Below are 22,585 nucleotides of genomic sequence, written 5' to 3'. Positions count from 1 at the left end.
TAGGCTGTGCTTGTCCTGCTGGGCTGTTGCAGACTGTGTGCTATGCGGGGTTAGAAGATGAGCAGATGAGCCTCTGCACCCAGCAAGCTTCCAGGTAACAAGCAGGGAGAGCCCTGGATGAAGGGGCTTTGGAATTAAATGGCAAAGTCATTTTGCCGTAATTCTATAGTGAGGTCCATTGTTAACCTTTGTCAACTATCAGACTCAATTCAAGGATTGGTGGGAGGTGGCATATTTCCCTAAAGCCAACTTTCCTCCCAACTGGGATTTGAATCATCTCCCTGCACTTCTGCTTCATTTTCCCTCTGAGCGAGAAGCTTTTGGGAACCAGGACTGGGGGGCAGGGTGGATGCTGGTGCCTGGTGGCCCAAAAGGCCACAGGCTGCTGAGTACGCACCACGTCTGAATTACCCCTGCGCTGTCAGCCGACCCTGGGCAGTGCAGCGTGGGTAGGAGGCCTGAGCTGTTCCGTCTCCCAGGTGCTCTTAAGCCATAAGTTCCTGAGCTTAGCTGTGTGTGTGAAACATACCTTCCTGTTTGAAGGCAAAGTACATCGCAGCTTTGGTGCCCAGCCTGAGCTCTGGATGCAGAGGGGCAGCCTATCACTATCCTGAGGAAAAGAATTAAGACATGGCTTCGGGGCTTCCCTGGTGGCGCAGTGGTTAAGAATCCACCTGCCAATGCAGGGGACACTGGTTCGAGCTCTGACCCGGGAAGATCCCACATGCCTCGGAGCAACTAAGCCTGTGCACCACAACTACTGGGCCTGCGCTCTAGAACCCGTGTGCCACAACTACTGAAGCCCACGCGACTAGAGCCCGTGCTCCACAGCAAGAGAAGCCACTGCAATAAGAAGCCCGCGCACTGCAACAAAGAGCCCCCTGCTCACGCAACTAGAGAAAGCCTGCACACAGCAATGAAGACCCAACACAGCCAAAAATAAATAATTAAAAAAAAAATTCAATACAGGCATACCTCAGAGATACTGCAGGTTCTGTTCCAGACCACCGCAATAAAGTGAATATCTCGATAAAGTGAGTCATGCCAGTTTTTTGGTTTCCCCTGTGCATAGAAAAGTTATATTTAGGGACTTCCCTGGCAGTCCAGTGGTTAAGACTCCACGCTTCCAATGCAGGGGCCGCAGGTTCAACCCCTGGTCAGGGAACTAAGATCCTACATGCCTCGTGGCGTGGCCAAATTAAAAAAAAAAAAAAAGGTATATTTACTATAGTCTATTAAGTGTGCAAAAGCAGTATGTGTAAAAAAACAATGTACGTACCTTAATTTAAAAATAATGCTGTTGGGGGACTTCCCTCGTGGTCCAGTGGTTAAGACTCTGCACTCCCAATGCAGGGGGCCCAGCTTTGATCCCTGGTCAGGCAACTAGATCCCACATGCTGCAACTAAGAGTTCGCATGCCACAACTAAAGATTCCACGTGCCACAACTAAGACCCGGAGCAGCCAAATAAATAAATATTAAAAATAATAATAATAATGCTGTTGGAAAAATGGTCCCAATAGACTTGCACAATGTAGGGTTGCCACAAAATTTCCATTTGTAAAAAACGCAGTATCTGAGAAGTGTAATAAAGCGAAGCACAATAAAACAAGGTATGCCTGTAGACTAATTTTTAGTTGTTTGGGAGAGAGCAGAAATGAACATAGTCGTGGAGAATATGAAGCACAAATAGTTATAAACTTTCCACCCAAACCTCGCAAATTTGATTGGAGGATGTGCATTACCTCCACAGGAATTGGAGGATCTGGGGAAGGAATGAGACTTTCCACCACTGCCCAAACCTCTGATTTGATGGAAGGCTAGCAGCTACAGTTGGAATCCCAGGATGGTTCCGCAGCAAACCCTAATTTTCTAGGATCTAGAACTGAAGGGCTAAGGTGGCAACCGGATCCTGCATTGTCACGTGTGTCTAATCAATTTTTCTGCCTGCCTGATTCTATTTGAGTCATCTGCGTTTTATTTTGATTCAATTTTTTGCCAGCTGCTAACGCCACCTCCTCCTACTCTTTTCAGGCAAGAATGGGACAGGAAGGTTAAAGTGTTTCTCCAAAGCAAGGGTCCTGGGAGTGGGAAACAGTCTCCCCCTGATGGTTTCCAAGGAGGAAACATGCAGGGGTGACCTGGCTCCTGCTTCTGCACTGTCTCTCCTACCAGTAACACCTGGAGGCAGGTCCTCTCACAGCACCTGTGAATGCCATTTACAAATGTCGCACAACTCGAGCCTGACCAGCTGCCCACCACATTCCCTCTTCTCCTCTCACTTCCCTCTACCACCCTTCCCCTTTCACCAGGACCCTGGGTTTTACCTTTTTCTGTCTCTATCATGATGAGCCCTGATAATATCATGGGTTCTTAGAAGGAATTCAGACCAATCTCCAGTTTTCTCAGATGACGAAACAGGCCTACAGAGGTGAGAGTAACTCATCCAAAGTTACACAACTTCATTCACTTATTCATTCAACCAGGAACACTCCTTCCTACCCTTTAAGATTTAGCTTAAACATTACCTCATCAGGGAGAACTTCTCTACTTTATCTAAAGCAGATACCCCCCTCCGATTCTTCCCTATTGTTGCCCCTTGTGTCTTTTTACTTTTTAATCACAATTCATAATCGTTTCATTTATTAATCTCTTTCTTTTTTTGTCTAAATCCTCTACTAGAATATAAGCTCCAAGAGGGCAGGAGATACATGTTTGTCCTTCAGAGACATGCTCATCACTGTATTCTCAGCATCCAGCACATAATAGGTGTTCAAGAAATCTTTGTTGAATAAGTAAGTGTATAGTGAGCAGATACTATCTGGGCACCTGGGGCTATGAAGACAGATGGGATACAGTTTCTGTTCTCACAACTGTCTGTCCAATATGAGCAACAGAACCAGAAACAGGGAGAATGCAATGAGATCAGGTCTAGATTCCAGGGAGGTATTTCGGGGCACCTGAACCAGACGTAATCTCTGTTGGGCTTTTGCTACCAACTGCTTAGAATCCCAGATAAACCACTGGGCTCTGCCCGGCCGGGTGACTCAGGCCTGTACCCTGAGCAGCCCAGCAGCATCAGGACCTGACAACTCATCCTGTAGAGTGTGTGCTTAGACGGTACCTGGACCCATTACCCTTTTCAGTGAGGAAAGGCTTGCCAGTCAGTTTCAGGCCAGTTGATGGCCAAAATCCACACTCATTGAGGCCTCAGAGACAACCCCACTGCCTTTAAGCCCAGCCTCCAATCTTTTGCCTGGTCTTCTAAGTTTTAGAAGAGAACCTGTGCAGCCTTAAGGGAGATGACACCTGTGGGTAGCCTTTATATCTAAAGGGCAGGTGGGTTGTCCCACATGGCTCAGAGAAAGCTAGTGTTCTGGACTGTAAAAGGCTAGCAGGAGCAACTGGAAGGGAACCCAGCAGGAGGAGGAGGAGGAAGGGAGCCAGTGAGAATCCTTCTTTGAAAATAAAGAGTACACAGCCCCTGCTGGCTCTCCTAGGAGGAGGAGCTCACCCTCCAGCCCAATCTTCTCCCTACAGTGGGACAAAATGGGAGCTGCTGCTGCTGCTTCTCAAAGCTCACAGCAAGCAAGAAACCTTTTCTCCTGCCCCTTCCAGATTCAACACCCACCTCCTCCAGAAGCCAAAAAGATAGGCTCAGGTTCCCAGCAGCCTGAACCCTCTCTCCAGATGGGAGGCTTCAAGTTAAATTCTGAGCCTACCAAAAGCCCCCTCCTTAGCCTATACTCTCTTTCCAGGGTTGGCTTGTTAGGGGTTAGCCAGAGTCCTCCAGAGTTTCCCTTGATCATTCCCTACCTGCATCCAGGCTGACCATGCCGCTGCCCATGGTTTTTTAATCCATCAGGGAATAACCAAAATGACTTATTAACACCCCCCTGAGGATTCACAGAGCACCTTTAGTTCTGATCCCCATTCCTCTCCCACGGTTGCCCAGGTCAGGAATTAACTCCAATTTATTTCAGAGATGTTAAGTAACTTGCCCAAGGTCACACAGTGGGAAAGTGGCAAAAACTTGTGACTCCTGCCCAGCAGTTTGGCAGGTGCTCAAATAATCTTTGTGGAAGGGTGAAATCTGTTGTTTGTTCATTTCGCTGGCCTGTGGGTGCGTCTGTGTGTTGGGGGGAGGGGATTGTGTGTGGGAGAGGAAAGCTGTCCCCCTTCCTAATGAACTTTGATCTTCTTAGCTCACTCTCACTTCCAAAGAAGTTACTGATTTAACTCTCATCTCTCCGACTGGACCCTAAGGTCATTGTATTCATTATCAGTGCAATGCCCCCTCTCCCAAGAGCTATGAAGAGTAGGTCTAATATTTCCTTCTCAAAAGATCAAAGACCAAAACAATCCAAATAAAGAACCTCACTTTCCCCAAAATATACAGCCCCAAAGCAAATTCCAAAGCACCACCCGAGCCCCGGCGCTGTCCGCAGACTCCCCCACACACGCCGCCACGCCACACTGCGTTGGGAGGCGGCGGGGAGGGGGCGCGGAGCGTGGGCCGCGCGGCAGGGAGCTGGTGGGCGCCGGGCGCGCTGCCAGGCGGGGCCGCACGCCGGGCCGGCCGCCCCTCGCCACGTGGTGGTGGCCGCGGCCGGGTCCGGGGCGCCTTCCCAGCCGGAGAAACCCGGAGCAGCCGGGGAGGAGGAGGAGGAGGAGGAGGAGGAGGAGGCGGCGGCGGCGGCGGCGGCGGCGGAGGAGGAGGAGCGGGGCGGGAGCGAGGGAGGGGGGTTGGGGGGAGGGGTGGGGGGTGGGGAGAGACCCGGCGGCGACAGGGCGAGAGCAGAGCGCGGTGCCAGGGGGGTGGGGGCACCGGTGCCCGTCTGGGGAGGGAGCAGGCGGAGGGGGTAAGCTGCGATTACCAGCAGGAACCGGCAGCAGCTGTGAGTCCCGGCTGGGCTGGGCGGGGGGAGGGGAACGGCGTCCAGGGCCGGCCCCTGGGTCGCGGGGTGGACCGGAGGAGGGGGCGGGAGGTTGGCCCGCAGCTGGCCCAGGGTGGCGGAGAGGGGAAGGGTTCGGCGTCGGCAGCCCGCATTCCCCCTTTCCCCCTCCTCCGCCGCTCCTCAGGCCGCACCGCCTCCGGAGCCCCTTCCCTGGCCCGGCGACGCCGGACTGGGGCCCCGGGGCTGGGCCGGCAGTGGGGGAGGGGGCTGCCTGGTCTCGGCCCCTGAGAGGGGAGGGGCGACAGTTTCTGTCCGCCGAGCTAAAGGGGTTTAAAGGGCGGCTCTTAAAGGGACCGCAGAAGGGGCCTGGGGCCGAGGAGGCACCCCCTCCCCCTCCCCATCCGCCTGCTGTCGCTCTCGCGCGGGGTCGCTGGGCCGAGGGGGGGATGCAGCGGAAGCAAACACTGGTCGCGGCCGCTAAGGGGCCAGAGCCCCGGCTAGTGGGGTTGGGCCCGAGGTGGCCGGCCAGCCGGGGGTCTGGGCGGGTGTGGTGAGCGCGGACGAGCGGAGTTGGGGGAGAGGGGATGGGCCTGGGGAGGAGAGGGTTAAAGGTGGGGCCAGCCGTACAAATACGCGCACACACTCCTTACTCAGACCCGGTCACACGCGTTTCCCTGGCACTTAAGGCGGGGCAGTGTTGGGGCCTGGGCCTGGGCCCTCTCCACCCCAGGCTCCTGCTGCCCGATTTTGGGAGGTCGCGGACCCCACTGCTTCAACTCACACCTCGGGAGCCCCCTCTCCTACGCGCACACACGCTCTGGGGCGCGCGCACACACCTCGGACATTCCCATAGTGCCTCACGTGACACACGGCCCCGAACTTGCCCACCCTTCACACACGCTCACGCACGCGTGCACACACGCGCACACAAACACACACGGCCTCCTGGCCACTTCCCCACTCCCTCCGACCCCCCCCCACCGCCCGCCCGCAGCCCCGCTAAAGCACTCATTGACTGTGACACACCTACACTCATTCACAGACACACACATTCCCCCCACACATGCCAACCACAGACACACATTCATAAACAGGGCCAGGAAAAGTACACACGCACCCCCTCGCCTACTCTTTCGGGAGCCCTGAGTCATTCCTGCCCCCTCTCAGGGCTCCCCATTTCCCTGTGTGCAGGCACACAGGCCGGGCTTCGGAATTCTCTGTCAGCCCTCTCCACCTGCGCCGGGCCCTCTCCCAGAGCCCCCTTCCCCTCTGTGTACCCTCAGACACTCAGCCGATGACCTCCTGTGGGTCCCAAGTCAGGGGTGAGGAGGGCCTGGAGGGTTGCCACAGCTGCCGGTGTGAGTGGGGGAAGCACTTCCTTTTCCTGAACTCTGGGATCCTAGAGGAGGAAGCCAGGGAGTTGGGCGGGGGCCCAGCAGAGGATGTTGTGACAGTGGTGGGGCTGACACTCCCAGAAGCACTGGGCCTTCCTTAGGGAGGAGCCAGGGGTGCCAGAGGCCTGGCATGAGGAGCTTGGAAGAGAGGTATTTGGGGAAGTGAGACCTGGGGTGGAGAAGGGGCTGAGGAGTGAGTCAGGGCAGGCCCCATCTGGGCCCCGTGTGCTGGGAAGGCAGCCCTCTCCTGGCCACAGTTCTCCCTGGGTTCCGGAAGGAGCCCTTCCCTGCTGCTGGCCTCGCTTACTTGTCCCTATTTGTCACTGCTCCCCGCCCCCCCACCTCCGTCTGGTCCCAGCTCCTTCCCCCAAAGGCAGCAGAGAAGAGAAGATGGGTCTGGGAGAGGGCTGTGAGACACGGGGGCAGCACCAGGCTGCATCTCAGCTGGCCGCAGAGCTCCTCAGGCCAGGACAAGGGGTATTAGGGACAAGCTCTGGGCCACCCTCTCCACCGTTGCTCGTTGCTCCTGCTCTCCCAGGAGGCCCAGGGCGGGCCGGGGCCCAGGCCCTTGCCATGGAGTCCATGTTTGAGGATGACATCAGCATCCTGACCCAGGATGCCCTGGGGCCCAGTGAGGTGTGGCTGGATGCCCCTGGAGACCCCTCGCTGGGTGGGGACATGTGCTCCGCCTCCCACTTTGCCCTGATCACGGCCTACGGAGACATCAAAGAGCGGCTGGGGGGCCTGGAGAGGGAGAATGCCACCCTCCGCCGCCGCCTCAAAGTCTACGAGATTAAGGTCAGAACCTGGAGATGACGGGGGTCTGGCTGTGTGTGTGACAGGGGAGGGGGCTGCTGGGTGGCAGGAACTGGGGGTCTGGCAGAGATTCCAGGGATCCAAAAGAGGGGTCAGGGTACAGACTCTTGGGAACTTGAGAATCCCTCACGAGGGATGTGGCTGCTCTGGACGGATGGGAACTCTGGAGACCCCAGCACCAATCAGGAAAGGATCAGGAGGGATCCGCTTTGGAGTGCTGGACCTTGGATCTAAAAAAGATCTGGTTGGTGGGAGATGCCTACAGGGCCATGGGAATCAGGATGTACAGATCCCACTGGAGTGGGGAGGGAGAGGCGAGGATTCTGACGCAGGTTGTGGGATGGGGACACAGCAAGGCTGAAGCTGTCCTGAGGGCCTGCCCCACCCGCAGTACCCACTGATCAATGACTTTGGAGAGGAGCACGGCTTCTCTTTGTATGAAATCAAGGATGGCTCCCTGCTGGAGGTGGAGAAAGTCAGCCTGCAGCAACGGCTCAACCAGTTCCAGCACGAGGTGAGCCCTCCCTGAGCTCTTTGCTCCAGTCCATTTCTGATAACCTCCCCAGCCTCTGACCTTCCATCTCCTTGATCAGAGATGGCCATGGTCCTCCCTAGAACCAGCTGCAGCTCCTCCTACCCCTCCACTGGGTGCTGGGAGTGGGGGTGGGAGGCACAGGGTGCTGCTCTGCCCCCAAGTCAAGATGGGCCTGACTCTGGCTGCGCTCCACCCCCTCCGGGCCCCATCCAGTTGCAGAAGAATAAGGAGCAGGAAGAACAGCTCGGGGAGATGATCCAGGCTTACGAGAAGCTCTGCGTGGAGAAGAGTGACCTGGAGACGGAGCTGGGGGAGATGGTGAGGTCCAGGGAGCCCGGGTGCTTGAGGGTGTGACCTTGGCTGTGTGCTTGTGGAATGCACCCCACCGTGTTCGTGTCTGTCCGTGAGTGAGTGCCCGTTTGGCCTGGTGAGTGGGCTTGTGTGTATCATACAGGTTGTGAGTGACTCTGTGTACATCCTGGCCATGCAGTGACAGGAGGTGACTATGTGAGTAGCCCTGTAGAACACTGTGAATCTGTGTGTATGTTTGGTGCTCACGCTGCGTTGACCCTGCGCCTATAGCACTGAGCTGGAAGGCTGTGTGGGTGAGGGCAGAGGTGACTGAAAGTGTTCGTGGCTGCTGGGATGGGCCTTGGCCTGTGTGTGATTCTGAGTCAGGGTATGGCCATGCATGTGAGCAGGTGGGCAGGTGTCAGAATCAGGAGGCATGGTCTCTTGCCGACTCCTAGCTGTGAGCTGGGCCAAGTCACTTAGCCTCTGTCCTGCCTCTGAAAAGTGGGGCAAATAATAACAACCTTGCTGAGCTGTTGGGCATTCGTGTAAAAAATGCTTTGACTTAACAATCATAAACACTTACATGGCACTTAACTGTGTGCCAGGCATCATTCTTATCTCTTTAGATATATTTACTCATTCTAATCCTCGTAACAAACTTACCTAAGAGGTAGGTGTGGTTAGCCCCATGTTATAGATGAGGTAGGTGAAGCCCAGAGTGGTTAAGTCACATATGCAAATGGAAGTTATTATGCTCCTGAGGGGGTGGTGGTGTCTGGACAGGGGGCTGAGTGTTCTTATAAGTGTCTCTGCGTGTTAGTGACAAGGAAGAGGCATTAACTCTGATCTTGCAAGGGGCAGTAGCCAGAAACATCTGCATTGCAGTTGCTGGGAGAGGAGACTCATGGCCACTTGGAGAGTGGAGTTGGGATATGTGACCTGGGGTCTCTGCTCAGTTTAGCGGGGTGATGGATACCCAGACATGGAGAAGTTCTGGGTTTGGGCGGCCCACAGGGGTGCCCTGACCTGATGCAGACCCTCACCCCTTTGTCTCCCCCCCATAGCGGGCCCTGGTGGAGACCCACCTGCGGCAGATCTGTGGTTTGGAGCAGCAGCTGCGGCAGCAACAAGGCCTCCGGGATGCAGCCTTCCCCAGCCTGAGCCCCCCCACTGCCCCTGCCCCGCCCTGTGCTGATCTGGACCTGCACTACTTGGCACTGAGAGGCGGATCTGGCTTGAGTCACGGTGAGATCTCAGCCACCCCTGATTTCCATACTCTGAAGTTCCCAAGCCAGCCCCCCATTTCAACACCATTGGGCACCTCCGGTGTTTCAGATTGATAGTCAACAACCCGTTACAATGTCTTAAACTTCTCCCATAATCACCTCATCCCTCCTTACCAATTGTCCCCTCACCTCATCAACTATTACCCCAGTTTCTCCCACTGACATCCCCCCCCTTTAACTCCTTTATTCCCAGGCTCTCCCATGCAATTCCTGTATGTGCCAGCAGAGGGCGGCCCCACCCAGAGTCCCCTCCGCCTGTCTTCCGCTGTGATTAGGAGAGGCCCCCGAGGATGCTTGCAGACTTGAGTCTGGCTGGGGACACCCTTCCACAGCCCGTCTTATTTCTCCCCTGGCCTCCAGAAAGATTAGAAAAAGCAGCTCAGCCCATCGTTCCCGTCTGCCCTCAGTAGAGGTCTCTCTCTCATCCCGGGATATCTACCCTCTGGATGTCTCTCTTGGATCCTTCCTGCTGCAGTTCTCACCTGTTTCACTTTGTATTGATCTGGGAGTGGGTGGAGAGTGTCCCGCAGCTGGTTCCAGCCTGACATTGTCCCTTCCTCTACCGGCAGGCTGGCCAGGCCCCACGCCGAGTATGAGTGAGCTGGAGCGGCGGCAGCTAGAAGAGGCTCTGGAGGCTGCCCAGGGAGAGGCCCGGGGGGCTCAGCTTCGGGAGGAGCAGCTCCAGGCCGAGTGTGAGCGGCTGCAGGGGGAGCTGAAGCAGCTGCAGGAGACCCGGGCCCAGGTAAAAAGGGGGGGGCGCTGACCCGGGGTCCCTGCTCTGGCACCTGCAGAGCTCCTTGAAGGTCTGGGGGCTGCTGAAAACAACTTTAGAGATCTGGGACTTCCTCACTGAGTACCGACCAGCCCTGGGAATGGTAAAGAAGGGAAGTTTAGGCAAGGTGAGGTTGGGGTCTGACTGCTCCATCTTTCCCTTAGGATCTGGCCTCCAACCAGTCAGAGCGCGACATGGCATGGGTGAAAAGAGTTGGGGATGATCAGTAAGTCACTCTGTAATCCTCTTCCTCTTAACCTCTGCACCCCCGGGGATGGCATTTCCCAGGTTCCCCCTTTGGTTCTCTCCTCCCCCTCCACATTGTTTGGGGGACCTCTCTTCCACGCTGTCAGGGCTGTGAGGTTTGGGTTGCTTGTGTGGCTCTGCGCCGTTCACAGGAAGGAGGCGAGCTTCTGGAGGTGCTCAGGTTCTGGGAGGTTCCCTTTGCTTTCCTCTGGCACCCAGGCCTGTGTCTTTTCGAGGTGTCAGGTGTTGAGAGAGACTTCCTCAGCAGCTTTGCTGCTATGTTCAGTGTCCCCTGGTGAGTTTTGGGGCCTCTCTGGGGCCCATTTTCTATCCCAGTAACAAGGCCCAGCCACTTGGGTTAACCCTCTCCTCCCTGACAAGGAGGAAGGAGATGGTCTCTTTTAGGATTTGTGGTGCCTCGTCTCCTATCTCAGGAGAGAGAAAGCTGAGGCTTAGGAGAGGATGGACTTCCTTGAGTTCATACAGCAGCATGCAGGGAATTAGAACGTATTATGCTGGGGTGTTCCTTGGGGATCCTGCCATTAAAGAGTGGCAGCAGTAGGTGGGGAGGGAGCTATGTCAGTGTGAGCCTAGTAGCGGGGCCTCCGGGGAGGCATTGGGCAGCCAGGGAGAGGGTGAGCGCAGCCTGGCAGCAGTGAGCCTGGTGCCTTTCACATCCGCACCGGAACTCATCCTCTCCCACTTTCTGAGAAATAGAGCACAAACCTCCTTCCGCCTAAGCCTTCTCCCCCAAGATGAGACATGTGGCACAGACTCCCTACCTTCATCAGAGGGGAAGGCTGAGGCCCAGCGAGGGCAGGAGCTAACCCTCCACCACACCACACACCCAGCTCCAGGACCCCCGGTCCTCCTCCCAGCAGGCTCCCCCCTCACCTTCCTCCCGGCTTCTGGCTGGTTGGGGGTACCTCTCACCTCCCTCTCCACCCTGGGGTGAGGGCCTGGGTGGGGCTGTGGTAGCTGGGGAGTGAGAACCCAGTGTGTGGGACTGATGGGCGGGACCCCTCAGCTGTTAGGGGCCTCTGCAGAGAGGGTCCACCCTAGCTTGTGGCTGGGGCTCAGGGTCCATCCTAGCCCATGTGCCCAGACCCGGAAAGCGCATACACACACACACACACACATACACACACACACACATACGCACGTGTTCTAGAATCCTAGCTTGCCCCTAAAGTCACACCGTGGGGCCCTTTATGGCTCACTGAATCCAACTCCCTCTTAGAAGACCAGCAGTGAAGCCTCCCTCAATTGGTTGAACCCAGAGAGAGGATTTATTTTGGCTGGAGTCCGAACAGCCAGGTTTCGAATCTCAGGGACCCCTCCTGGGATGCCGAGTGGCTTAGCTTTGCCCACTTCACCTGTCTGGCCCCAGGTTTCCCTCATGGGCTCAGAGGTCCGTCGTTGCTGGGAGAAGTGGCAGAAGGTGATGTGGGGGAGGCAGAGAAGGGGGCGGTGGGTCCCGAGGGGCCACGTGAGCGAGTGAGTAGAAGAGAACCCCTCCCGCAGATGCTTTTGGAGGTCATATATCGTCTATGCCACTAATTCTGGCCCGGCCAGCCACTTTTCCTTCGCACCCCAAGGCATCCCCCCCACCCCCGACCCTGTCCCTTTGGCCAGAGGGAGCTGGGCTCTGCTCCAGGGCTGGTCCTACCAGAGGTGACCTCCAGCTCCTCCCCTCGGTCTCTACGGCTTGGGCTCTGCCTCAGGGCCTCCTGGATGTCTACCCCTGGAGCCGGCTGGGCCCTGCCTGCCCAGCTTCACACTTCCTTTCAGGCCAAGCATCTCTGGACAGCCTCAGCTTGGCAAGAGTTAATTCTCAGAGGAAGTCCTCACTCCCCCGGTAGTTTTATTTTCTTATAAACTCAGCTCCTTTTGGTAATAAGCCGCTTCCCGAGTGCTCCCTCCCCGTCCTCCCACCTGAGGAGGCCTCAGTCACCTGCTCTCAGCTCCTTTTCCCCCACCAGCCCCTCCTTTTCCTTCTACTTCTGCCTAACCCTCCAGGCTAGTGGGAATTTTACATGTGGACCTTCCTAGGAGAGGATTGCAGGGGTGGATTATCCAGATGGAGGTGTGAAGGCTCAAGAGGGAGCCACAGAGGTTCCTGAGTCCAGCCGAGTCCTCCGTAGGAACCCAGTGTACCCCCGAGAGGTGCTCCCCCGTCTCAGTGTGGATGCCTCCAGGTGGCCAGTTTCACCGTGGGAGTCCTGGCTGTTCACACGCCCTCCCTCGTACTGCCACTGCCTCTGTTAATTCCCCGCAGTGAGCCCCCCAGGTGCTGAGGGGGCAGTCCTGGGAGGCAGCCCCAGCCCCAAGGCTTCCAGCCCCTCCCATCCCGGCCCCTGGCTCACAAGTCCAGGTCATCAATGTTCCTCCGAAAATGGGCGCCCAGACCAGACTGCCACCCTCCAGGTCTGACCTCTGGTCAAGATTTCCCTGCTGTTTGGTCCGCCCAGCATCTGGTGGTTGGTGCCCAGGGGGACAAATTGCCCCAGAGGAAGAGCCGCTGAGGGTGACTCGGGGGCCAAAGGCAATAATGAAGGAGGAGGTGGGAGTGGAGACCACCGGCTCCTGAGGATGCGCAGGGAGCTGAGGACCCCAGGAGGGTCCCAGCCAAGTGAGAGGTGCAGAACCCATGGCCTCCTTCCCTCTGGGCCCCACTCGGGGTCACAGGTCCCGAGTGTGGCCTTCCTGAGGGCGTGGCCAGCGCTGAGGGTGGAAGGGAGATTGTGGAGAGGGGGCTCCTTGAGGGAGCTCAGTGAGGGGAATGAGGGCCAGTGAGGGAGGGGGTTCATCCAAGAGGGGAGCACCCTGTAAGAAGATGGGGATTCGGTGTGAGTGATGAGGGGGGGACTAGAGGCCTTTCTCCCCAACGTGGGGGGCTCAGTGTTGCAGCCTGGGTGCTTTTCCGCCCACCCCCCACCCCTCTCTCCACCCACAAGCCTCTGCGTGGGCTGCGGTTAGTGGTGGGGGAGAAGTGTGAACTCGGAGAGAGAGGATGGAAACTCTGCACAGAGGTCAAGGGCAGAGTGGGGGGGGGGTCAGGACGGAAGTCGGAGACCCCCGTGTACCCTGAGCTTAGTCTCATGCCCCAGAACCAGCGGGCCCAGGGCCTCCCCCTTCACGCTTCTCACCCTCCCTACTTCCTTTCTTTCAAATTTCCTTCAGCCTGGGTACCCGGCCCACAGGAATTAAGCCCTGAGCACTTGCAGCCTCGGGGCTGCCCAAGGGTGGGGAGGGGTTCTGAAGTTGGGGCCCACCACGCCCACCTAATTGTGGTCTGAGGGGCTGGTGGGCTTTGAACTGTTTCTGACCCTTTCCCTGCCCGGGAGGCAGAGAGCAGCTCTTACCCACGCTCTCTCCCTCGATGGGGAACTCCACGTCCTCCCCTCATTCAAACCAAACTCACTGAGCTGGTATCTCCAGAAAAGGATCAAAACTGGTTTCCCCCTTTCTCCACCCTTCTCCTAGGCACCTCCCTGAGTCTTCATCCACAGCAGACACTGTGCGAGGCAGTTTACCTACAAAATCCCATTTGATTCTCACCAAAAAATGTGTGACAGTATTGTCCCCTTTTACAGCTGAGCAAACCAAGGTTACAAAGAAGTAATCAGAGAAGTTAAGTGCAAATTCCAAACAGGTCCTGAGCAGATGGGGTGACAGTACCTCTGTGGTATTTTTCTGGTTCACATTCTTATCCAAGTAGGAGGCCCTTGTATGAGGGGCAGCCAGATGATTTGTTGACTAAACGCGATCATTTTTAAAAGTGAAAGGGGGCCCTATTAATAATTATGCCAGGTGACTCCTGCGAACCAGGACAGCCCTGGGCAAATTGGGATGTGTGGGCCCCCCCCCCAAACCGAAATGGGGACTCTGGTTCCTAGCCCTGCTGTGAGCCTCTCGGTTTGGTTGTATCTAGGGAGGCTTTCTAGACACAGAGAACATCTGGCTGAGCTGGAAGCATGGCAGGGGCTGCCATGAAGAGCCGGGCTCTGTGGACCGCAAGTCACAGCTGGCCGAGGAGAGCGGAGGGGCTCAAGGCGCCTGAAAGGAAGTGGTGGAGCGCTGGGTTGTTGCATGCGACTTCCTCCTCCCCCGGCCCGCAACCTCAAGTCCCTCCACGGCCCGGTGCCTGTGGTCCCCTCCCTGAGGGTCGGGCCGAGTGGGAAGACTAATGCTGGGTGTGCCTGTGGGTGGTGGAAAGTTGGGTCCCTCACCCCCTGGGGTGAGGTGGCTGGGGGCAGCAGGGGGCAGCTATGGGCAAGGATGGAGGGGGTGGGGATGCCGGGTTTCTCTTTTCCTGCTGATTCTGTCAGCCAGGGATTCTGACCACATGACCAGCTCTGATCCTTCCCCCAGTCCTAACCCTAATACTGATCCCATCCCTCCCTGTAACCCTATCCCTCATCCTGCCCCCAGCTCCATGTACAATCCTGACTGAAAATGAACTAGTCTGGCCCCGACCCCAGCCTTAATCCTGACCTTGAGCCCATCCATCCCTAGTTCTAATCCCATGACCCAGTGCTGGTCTGAATTTCAACCCTGCCGCATCTGTGTCTGCATCCAAATCCGCATCCTCACGGAGGCTCCAGCGCAGCACAGGGCACCCAGTGAACTTCCCTGGGGAAGACACTGCACTCGGAAGCCCACGTGTCTCCCAGCTGGTTTGGGGCAGAAAGAGGCCTTTTATAGAGGCAGACGCTTAGGTCTCTAACCTTTCTCATCTCAGTTGCTTTGTCAGTAACAGTGAAGATGATTGTTTCCAGATGAATTTTTGAGCTCCCTCAATTATTCGTGGAAAGAATGAATGAAAGGATAAGTCAACAAAGGGTGGAAAGGTTTGCAGTGGTGGGAGCCCTCTTTCCTGCCAATGCTGCCATTTGCACTCTGGCTCTTCCGAAGGTGCCAGCTCAGCAGGCTGAGGTGCCAAGAGCCTGTTTGAATCGCTGCTCTGTGCCACCACTGCTCTGTGACCTTGACCCGGCCTCTTAATATAAACTCTGTCCTTCCACTTCCACACGTGTCTAGCGCCTTCCTCTCCCCTCCCAGGGCAGGGCTGGTGATGCTCAGGGCTCCCAGGCCACTTTGCAGGTCCCCAGCCTCCTCCTCCTCCTTACCTTTCCCTTCTGCTGCCTTCCCACCTCTCCTTTCCCCCCTTCCTTGATCCTTTTGGAAGGCAGTAGATAGCTTAGTGGTCAATAGCCTTGACTTTGGAGTCCAGGAGACGGGAGCTCCCATTCCAGCAACTCCACTATTACTGGGCTTTATGGCTTTGGTCAAGTGACTTAACCTATGTAAGCTTCAGTTTTCTCATCTGTAAGATGGAGATAATAAGAGTGGTAACACTGTAGAGTTGTTGTGAAGATTAAATTCTTAGCACAATGCCTGGCCCATAAGGGCTCATACAGACTATTTATGATTCTTTTCTCCCTGAGTCCTTCCCAAGTTCTGAGAGACTCAGACAGGATTTTCCCCCATAATTTAAGCAACAAAGAAGCACCCAAATGCAGCCGTCTGCTGCCGTTCACCTGACCCATCCTTCCCAAACATCCCAAAGCCGTGATGGTGGAAAATAGCACTCAGGTGTGGCCCAGGAAGCCAGGAAGTAGAATGTGTATTCAGGTGCACGTGTGCGACTCTTGGTTGTGTTGTGAAGTTGAGATTTTTTTCCACTGAATTGGCAGTGTTTTCTAATGTGAGTCATTCAGGTCGTTAGAGCATTTAGCAGCCTGGGCCTGCGCATCTTGAGGTGGGAAGAGACGAAGAGATGCCCGATGAAGGGGGAGGTCCCACAGGGCCATGGGGCATCAGGAGGTCGGATCCCCCCACCTTGCCCGGGGTCTCAGAGGTCGTTGCAAGGGCTGGCTGCCTGGAGCTCCAGGAGGACACAGGGTCAGAGCTGGAAGAGGGGCTGGGCATTCTGGGCTAGGGCCTTCTCCCTTCCATTTCCTCCTGCCCTGTTTTGCTGCGAGGAGGGTGCCAGGAGCTGGGCGGTGGAAACTGGGGTAGCTCCTGACATGGGGAGGAAGGCAAGCAGGGGAGAGATGGGGCCTGGCAACTGAGTGTGGCAGGTGAGATCTCTGAGGCAGGGTGTGAAGGCGACGACCTGTATCTGTCACCTGAGATACAGCAGTGAAGGCGGATAGGGAGAGAAACTGTGGTTGCTCGGTCAGAGGGGATGTTCCATCAGTGCCCTGCCCAGGGCTCCCTCCTGCCCCCACCACTGAGGGGCTAGCATGATCCTCCAAAAGCCCCCAGTCTGAGCGGGGGAGACGCAGCTCCTGCCCTCAGATTCCCTCAGTTTGAAGAGGGGAGACTTCCACTGGGAAGTCCCCAGTGTGGGACACAGACTGGCCTCCCAGTCTGATGAGGGCAATGCCATTTCTTCCCACAGACCCACGCTGAAGAAGAGGGTGGGGGAACACAGGACACACGACAGCTGAGATGTGATGGGATAGAGGCTGCAGCACCTTGGCAGGGGCTCCCAAAAGGACTCCCTCCTCTCTGCTCCTGTCCATCCGTGTCCACCATCAGATGGGTAGAGGGCACTCTCCCACCTTTAGAAGTGGGCTTGTCCCCCAGAATCCCAGCCTATTTGCAAGAATTTGGCTTTGGTCCAAATGGGTTAAAAATAGCTTTGTTGGGGGAGGGGCTCCCCCTTCCACCCAGCTCCGCCCCAGGATTAGGAAGAGAGCGCGAGAGAGCCCGCCAGTGAGCGGAGAGCGAGGGAGTTCAGTCATCATCTACCCTCTGCACCTCGGCTTTTCCTGCCCTCTGAAGCCCTAACCTCACGACTTCCCCTCCTTTTCTCCGGGGTCAGACACACAAACACACACACTCTCACCCTGTTCCTCACACCCACCACAGTGGTCTCACACCTCCCTTCATTCCCTCCCATTCACATACATCCTCTCACACGTCCATTACCATGGGATGAGGACAGGGCCCTCAGGGTCTGGAGAACTCCCTCCACCCTCCTCTCCTTGCTGCCCAGGGCCCTTCAGCTACTGGGGCAAGAGGCCCTCCCCTGTGAGGAAATCCCTCTGGACTGGCCAAGCCTCTGCCTGCCACTTCCCTCCAGCTCCAACTTCCACAAAGTTCCAGAGTCCCTTCTGGATTGAGGGGGCAAGATCTGAGGAAACAAAATCCCCTGCTTCCCAGGATGGGTCCAACCCCAGATCAGAGATGAAAGCAGTGACCCAAGGCCATGGCAGAGCCTCATGTGACATCAGGACAGGCTCCTTGGAGGTGTGCAGGCTGGGGTGGGAGAGAGCGGAGGGGCAGTGCTGAGAATGATAACCTTCAGTGATTCTGGGTCACAGGGACCCAAAGAGAAAGGAAGAGAAAAGGAAGTGGTTGAAGTCTTTGCTAAGTCTGTTCCAGCTCCATGAGGGTGGGTGACCAGGAGGCCTGAGCACGAAGTGCGAGGAAAAAAAGGGAAGAGAGAAAAATGGATAGAGAGGCTCAATTCAATATTCACTTACTGAACAGCTCCTGGGTACCAGACCCTGGACAAGATGCTGGGAATACGAATACAGTGATATAGACCCCAACTTTGAGGAACTCCCAGTGAAGTTCCAGAACAGGCAACTTTTGTTAGGTGCTTAATGTGAGTGGCGCCCCCTGGAGGTGTTCGGTGCACAACAACTCCATGTAAAGGGTTCCCTGCTGATCCTGGGAGTTGCAAGGCTGAATCGAGCTCAGAGGCAGCTTTGAGGTGGGAGCAAGAGCAGTGGACCTGGAAATAGGCAGACTTGGGTTCAAGTTTATCAGTTGGCACCTCTGCCAAGCCAGAAGGCCATGTCTTCACTTATGGAATGGGGCTCTTCATAGGCTGTGCAGCAGTGGTCCCTAATCTTTCAAAGGTGAGGGCTCCTCAGGCACCCCCTGCCCCCAATACACAGAATGCACTTAAACTATTACCATGAGCTCTTTGAGGAAATTCACAGGGACAAAACCTACTATAAATTCAGTGCAGCTTTTTGATGAATCTGTGTTTTGTCACCACAGCTTCTGCACAGATTAGAAAAACATTCACACATACCTGTATGAGATGTGTTCAGGCCACAGACAATGCTCAGTGAATACACAATTTCAGGGATCCCTTGAAATCACTGAGCTCTCTATCCCCAGCCCATAGTCTGGGAACCACTGCCCTAGCCCAGGGTAAGGTTCGGGGTCGGGGGAGGGCTCCCTGGAAGAGGTTCCCTTTGAGGTGGCCCTTAAAGCCCAAGAGAATTTCTGCAGCGGGGCTAGCAGGGCCGGGGAGGGGAGGGGAGGGCCAGATGCTGGGGCAGAGGCAGTTCTTCTCCACAGCTGTGGCAGTAAACCCATTTCCCTTCTCCTCTCCCCCACTCCCTGCCCTCTGACCTCAGGGTCAGGGCAAGCTGGGGTCAAGCCTTGACCTGAGTGACTGGGTGTCCTTCAGGGTGAATTTGGCGCTGGCTTACACGGAGCTGACAGAGGAGCTGGGCCGGCTTCGGGAGCTGAGTTCCCTGCAGGGGAGGATCTTGAGGACGTTGCTGCAGGAGCAGGCTCGGAGTGGCGGTGAGATGGGGCAGGGGAGGCCTGGAGCTGGACCCGGAAGGAGGGGGTAGCTGTGGCCACCGTCCTGCGTCCGGGGACCACCCTTCACTTCTTTCCCCGTGCCCAGGCCTTTTCCACTCGCGTTCGGAGGAGAGTGGGTGGGCACTGGTCGCCGGCAAGGCCCTGTTTCCCCAGTTCTGACGTCTTCTCTCCCCACCGCTGTCCCCCTTCTCTTCTAGGCCAGAGGCACTCGCCGCTGTCGCAGCGCCACTCCCCGGCCCCCCAGTGCCCCTCGCACTCCCCGCCGGCCCGAGCGGCGCCCCCTTGCCCCCCGTGCCAGTCCCCTGTCCCCCAGCGCCGCTCTCCCGGGCCCCCCTGCCCTTCGCCCCAGCAGCGCCGCTCGCCGGCCTCACCCTCCTGCCCGTCGCCCGTCCCGCAGCGCCGCTCGCCGGTGCCGCCGCCGTGCCAGTCCCCCAGCCCGCAGTGCCGCTCCCCAGGGCCTCCCGCCTGCCCGGCCCCGCAGCCCCGGCCCCCACCACCCCCGCCGCCCGGGGAGAGGACACTGGCCGAGCGAGCCTACGCCAAGCCGCCCAGCCACCACGTGAAGGCCGGCTTCCAGGGCCGGCGCAGCTACTCGGAGATGGCGGAGGGCGCGGGCTACACGGGCGCCTCCCCGCCCTGGCTGCAGGCCGAGGCGGCCACGCTGCCCAAGCCGCGGGCCTATGGCAGCGAGCTCTACGTCCCCGGCCGGCCCCTCAGCCCACGGCACGCCTTCGAGGGCATCCGCCTGCGCTTCGAGAAGCAGCCGTCGGAGGAGGAGGAGTGGGCCGTGCCCGCCAGCCCGCCCAGCCCGGAGGCTGGCGCCATCCGCTGCGCCTCGTTCTGCGCGGGCTTCCCCATCCCGGAGTCGCCCGCCGCCACCGCCTACACCCACGCCGAGCACGCGCAGTCCTGGCCGTCCATCAACGTGAGTGGGCACGTGCGCACGTGCCTCAGACCCGGCGGGGGGCGGGCGGCGGGGGGTGGTGGGGCCCTCCCCTTTCTTCACGCCTGATTGATGGGCGGGGCTCCCTTCCTTTGATACCTCCCCCTTCCCCGGGGCGCAGCAACCCCTCTCTCTCCAGTGGCCTTTTGTTGGTGTGAATTGGGGCCCCGCACCATTAAAACTTGTTCAGTTTCACGGTTAAAGGCCCGGGTCTTTAGAGTGACAGTCCTGGCTTTGATTCTGGATTCCACCACTTAGTAGCTTTGGGACCTCCGGCAAGTTACTTATCTTCTTGGCCTTCAGTTTTCTCATCTGCAAAAATGAGGTCAATGATTTATTATCTAATTCCATTGGAGAGTTCTTAAGAGGGAGGCAGTGAGCCCAAAGCACTCTTGCACAGTGCCTGGCTCAGTAGTAGACATCTGCTATTACTTGGTGATGGAGGCTATGCGGATGCCATGGGTCTTGGTTCCGGACAGGGACAGGCCTGCTCATCCAGTTCTGTCCATCAGGCCTCAGAGCCCCTGCCCCTTCCTGTCTGTCCTAGAAGACAACCCTATCTCACGGCTGTATCGTTTCACCGAAATAATGAGTTTCCTGGACGTCAGAGCCAACCCTTGCCACCTGAAAGGACCAAAATATATTCCAGAGCCAGACAGAAAATTATTTTTGGGTTGTACATTGTTTAGGATTATCCATTGCTTTGAGTTATCTGAGAGCTGTGTCTTAGTCACTCTGAGGGCATGTCTGGGTCTTGGCTTCCCTTATTACGGCAGATGCTCTGGGAGGCTGAGCATACCCACCTCCCCATTCACACCTCCTGGGGACACTATGCCCGGGGTCGGGGCAGTGGATGCTGAACTGGTAGAAGGTGGTCACGGAGGGGGAGGAAGGGGGTGATGCAGGAGAAGGGGTGCCCAGATGCCTTCTGCATGCTGCAGCCCTCCCTGCCTCAGGTCCCAGGAAAGGGCAGGCTGGGATGTGGGGACCATGATGGAGGGTTGTGGACCATAAATGACTCCCTTCTCTCCCCACAGCTGCTGATGGAGACAGTGGGCTCTGATATCCGCAGCTGCCCCCTCTGCCAACTGGGTTTCCCTGTTGGGTACCCCGATGATGCCCTCATCAAACACATTGACTCTCACCTGGAGAACAGCAAGATCTAGGGTGCCTCCCCCACCCGCTGGCTGTTTCTCCACCTTCTCCCATCACCCCCAAACACTCACTTTGAATGCTGCATGAATCTCGTAAGGGGCCCCTGCCCCTTGCGACCCCCAGATACCTCCACTAGCTACCGAGTCAACGTGTGTGCCATCTTCCCTGGTCCAGGCACCACTCAGCCCTGGCTTTTCCCGGGAGGTCAGCTGGGGCTCTCCCCAGCTCCCTGGCTTCTGCTGGGGAGGTGGGGATCAGGGCTGGGGTGGGAAGGGGCATATCCCAGCCAGCCTCTCCCTCTGCCTTTCTGTTTTCAAACGGTTGGATCCAAGAAGGTGTCTAGTGCTTGGACCTGGGGGAGGGGAGGGTATCAGAAGACTCCAGGAGCTCCCCTAGCACCTCCCCAGATGTCCATCTTTCTCAGGCTGTGCTCTGTCCAGGGAATGCCTCCCTGTGGGGTCTCAGAGCCTTCCCTGCACACTGACGCCAGTTCCTCCATCCCACGGCCAGGTCGGGACTCGCCGTTCCCTGCAGGCCAACCCTGTTCTCCCCCTCTGCCCTCCCTGGGGAATAGGGAGGGTGGGAGAGAAGAGGGAGGACCCTGGAGGACTGGGAGCATCCAGCCTAAAGAGGCTGCCCTGAGGCGCCATGACCCTCAGGCTAGGGAACTATCTGTGCCAGCCTCCCAGGCCCATGCCCTCCTCCTGGAGCCCCCAGCACCAAGGCACAGATTGTTAAGGCAGATGCTTCCCTCCACCCTGACCCCACTCAAGCCCCGACACCACAGGTGCCCTGGAGCCCGGGTGTGACTCAGCCTCTGTTAGCTGGGTGGGTGTCATCAGCCCCACCTCCCAGTCCAGAACCTGAGGATGGGCCCAGGGTGCTGTGGAGATCAACTTCAAAAGAGCTAACCCCCTTCCCACACCCCAGCGACCCACATTCCCTCTGTGAAATCTACCTCAGAGTCGAACCCTCAGAAGGACGGGTAAGCAGGAGGCCAGGGGGTCCCCAGGGCTGAGGTGTGGAGCTTGCTATGGCAAGAGCCTGCCGCCCCACGATGAGTCCGCCTCCCTTCACTGCAAGCCTCTCCCGGGTCCCAGCCCGGTGCGGGCAGTGGACGCCACTGTCAGTGCATGTACCATTCTGATCCAACTCTTCCAGGTCCCCCACCTCCTCACACCCCTCCCCTCCTCCTCAGTGCAGGGGAGTGAGGGGGTGTGTGGGGCAGGGCAGGGGCTGAGGACTCCAGAGACACATGGCCTTGTACTTTGAGTGTTCCCCCAGGGAGGGGAAATGGGGAAGGGGGACTGGAGAGGGGAGTGGGGCCCCTGAGCTCTCTGAACAAGTTGAAAGTCCAAATAAAACTTACCTGTTCCATCTGCGCTTGGTCTGTGCCCTCTGTGGCTGTGGTGGGGAGGAAACCCTTGTAGCGGAAGGTCCTGCAAACTGTCTCAAGTAACCACAACGGTGGGAGGGTGGGCATTGGGCAAGTAGGGGATGCACGGGGCACCCATGTTCCAAGGTGATTCTGGAGATGCAGGCATGTGAGTGGCTACAGGTGACTTGTGACATGGACTTTATTTGGAGCAGGTAGGGAGCAGCAGAGGGTGTCTTCGTGACCAGCCCTGAGCAGATGTCAGGGACTCATGAATTTTCCCTCCCAT

General features: G+C 57.3%; 1 protein-coding gene across 4 annotated transcripts; it reads left to right on the top strand.

Annotated features, from left to right (window-relative positions):
* The first annotated feature begins 4,820 nt into the window (after positions 1 to 4,820).
* TBKBP1 (TBK1 binding protein 1) lies at positions 4,821 to 22,298 on the top strand. 4 transcript variants are annotated; one of them, XM_059907584.1, is made up of 10 exons: positions 4,821 to 4,897; positions 6,830 to 7,089; positions 7,499 to 7,621; positions 7,856 to 7,960; positions 9,001 to 9,181; positions 9,792 to 9,964; positions 10,159 to 10,220; positions 18,684 to 18,802; positions 19,021 to 19,748; positions 20,804 to 22,298. In XM_059907584.1, the coding sequence occupies exons 2-10, from the start codon at positions 6,865 to 6,867 to the stop codon at positions 20,930 to 20,932; spliced, it is 1,845 nt and encodes a 614-aa protein (XP_059763567.1). In that variant the 5' UTR covers positions 4,821 to 4,897; positions 6,830 to 6,864; the 3' UTR covers positions 20,933 to 22,298. The 4 variants fall into 4 exon arrangements, with proteins under 4 accessions (XP_059763567.1, XP_059763568.1, XP_059763566.1 ...); XM_059907585.1 differs by lacking the exon at positions 4,821 to 4,897 and adding an exon at positions 5,480 to 6,441; XM_059907583.1 differs by lacking the exon at positions 4,821 to 4,897 and having other exon boundaries at positions 5,480 to 7,089; positions 7,556 to 7,621.
* The last annotated feature ends 287 nt before the right edge of the window (positions 22,299 to 22,585 follow it).

Source organism: Balaenoptera ricei, chromosome 20 (genome assembly GCF_028023285.1).
Source record: "Balaenoptera ricei isolate mBalRic1 chromosome 20, mBalRic1.hap2, whole genome shotgun sequence".
Taxonomy (NCBI): domain Eukaryota; kingdom Metazoa; phylum Chordata; class Mammalia; order Artiodactyla; family Balaenopteridae; genus Balaenoptera; species Balaenoptera ricei.
Note: the sequence above shows the minus strand (reverse complement) of the source record. Positions and strands in the feature narration are given on the sequence as shown.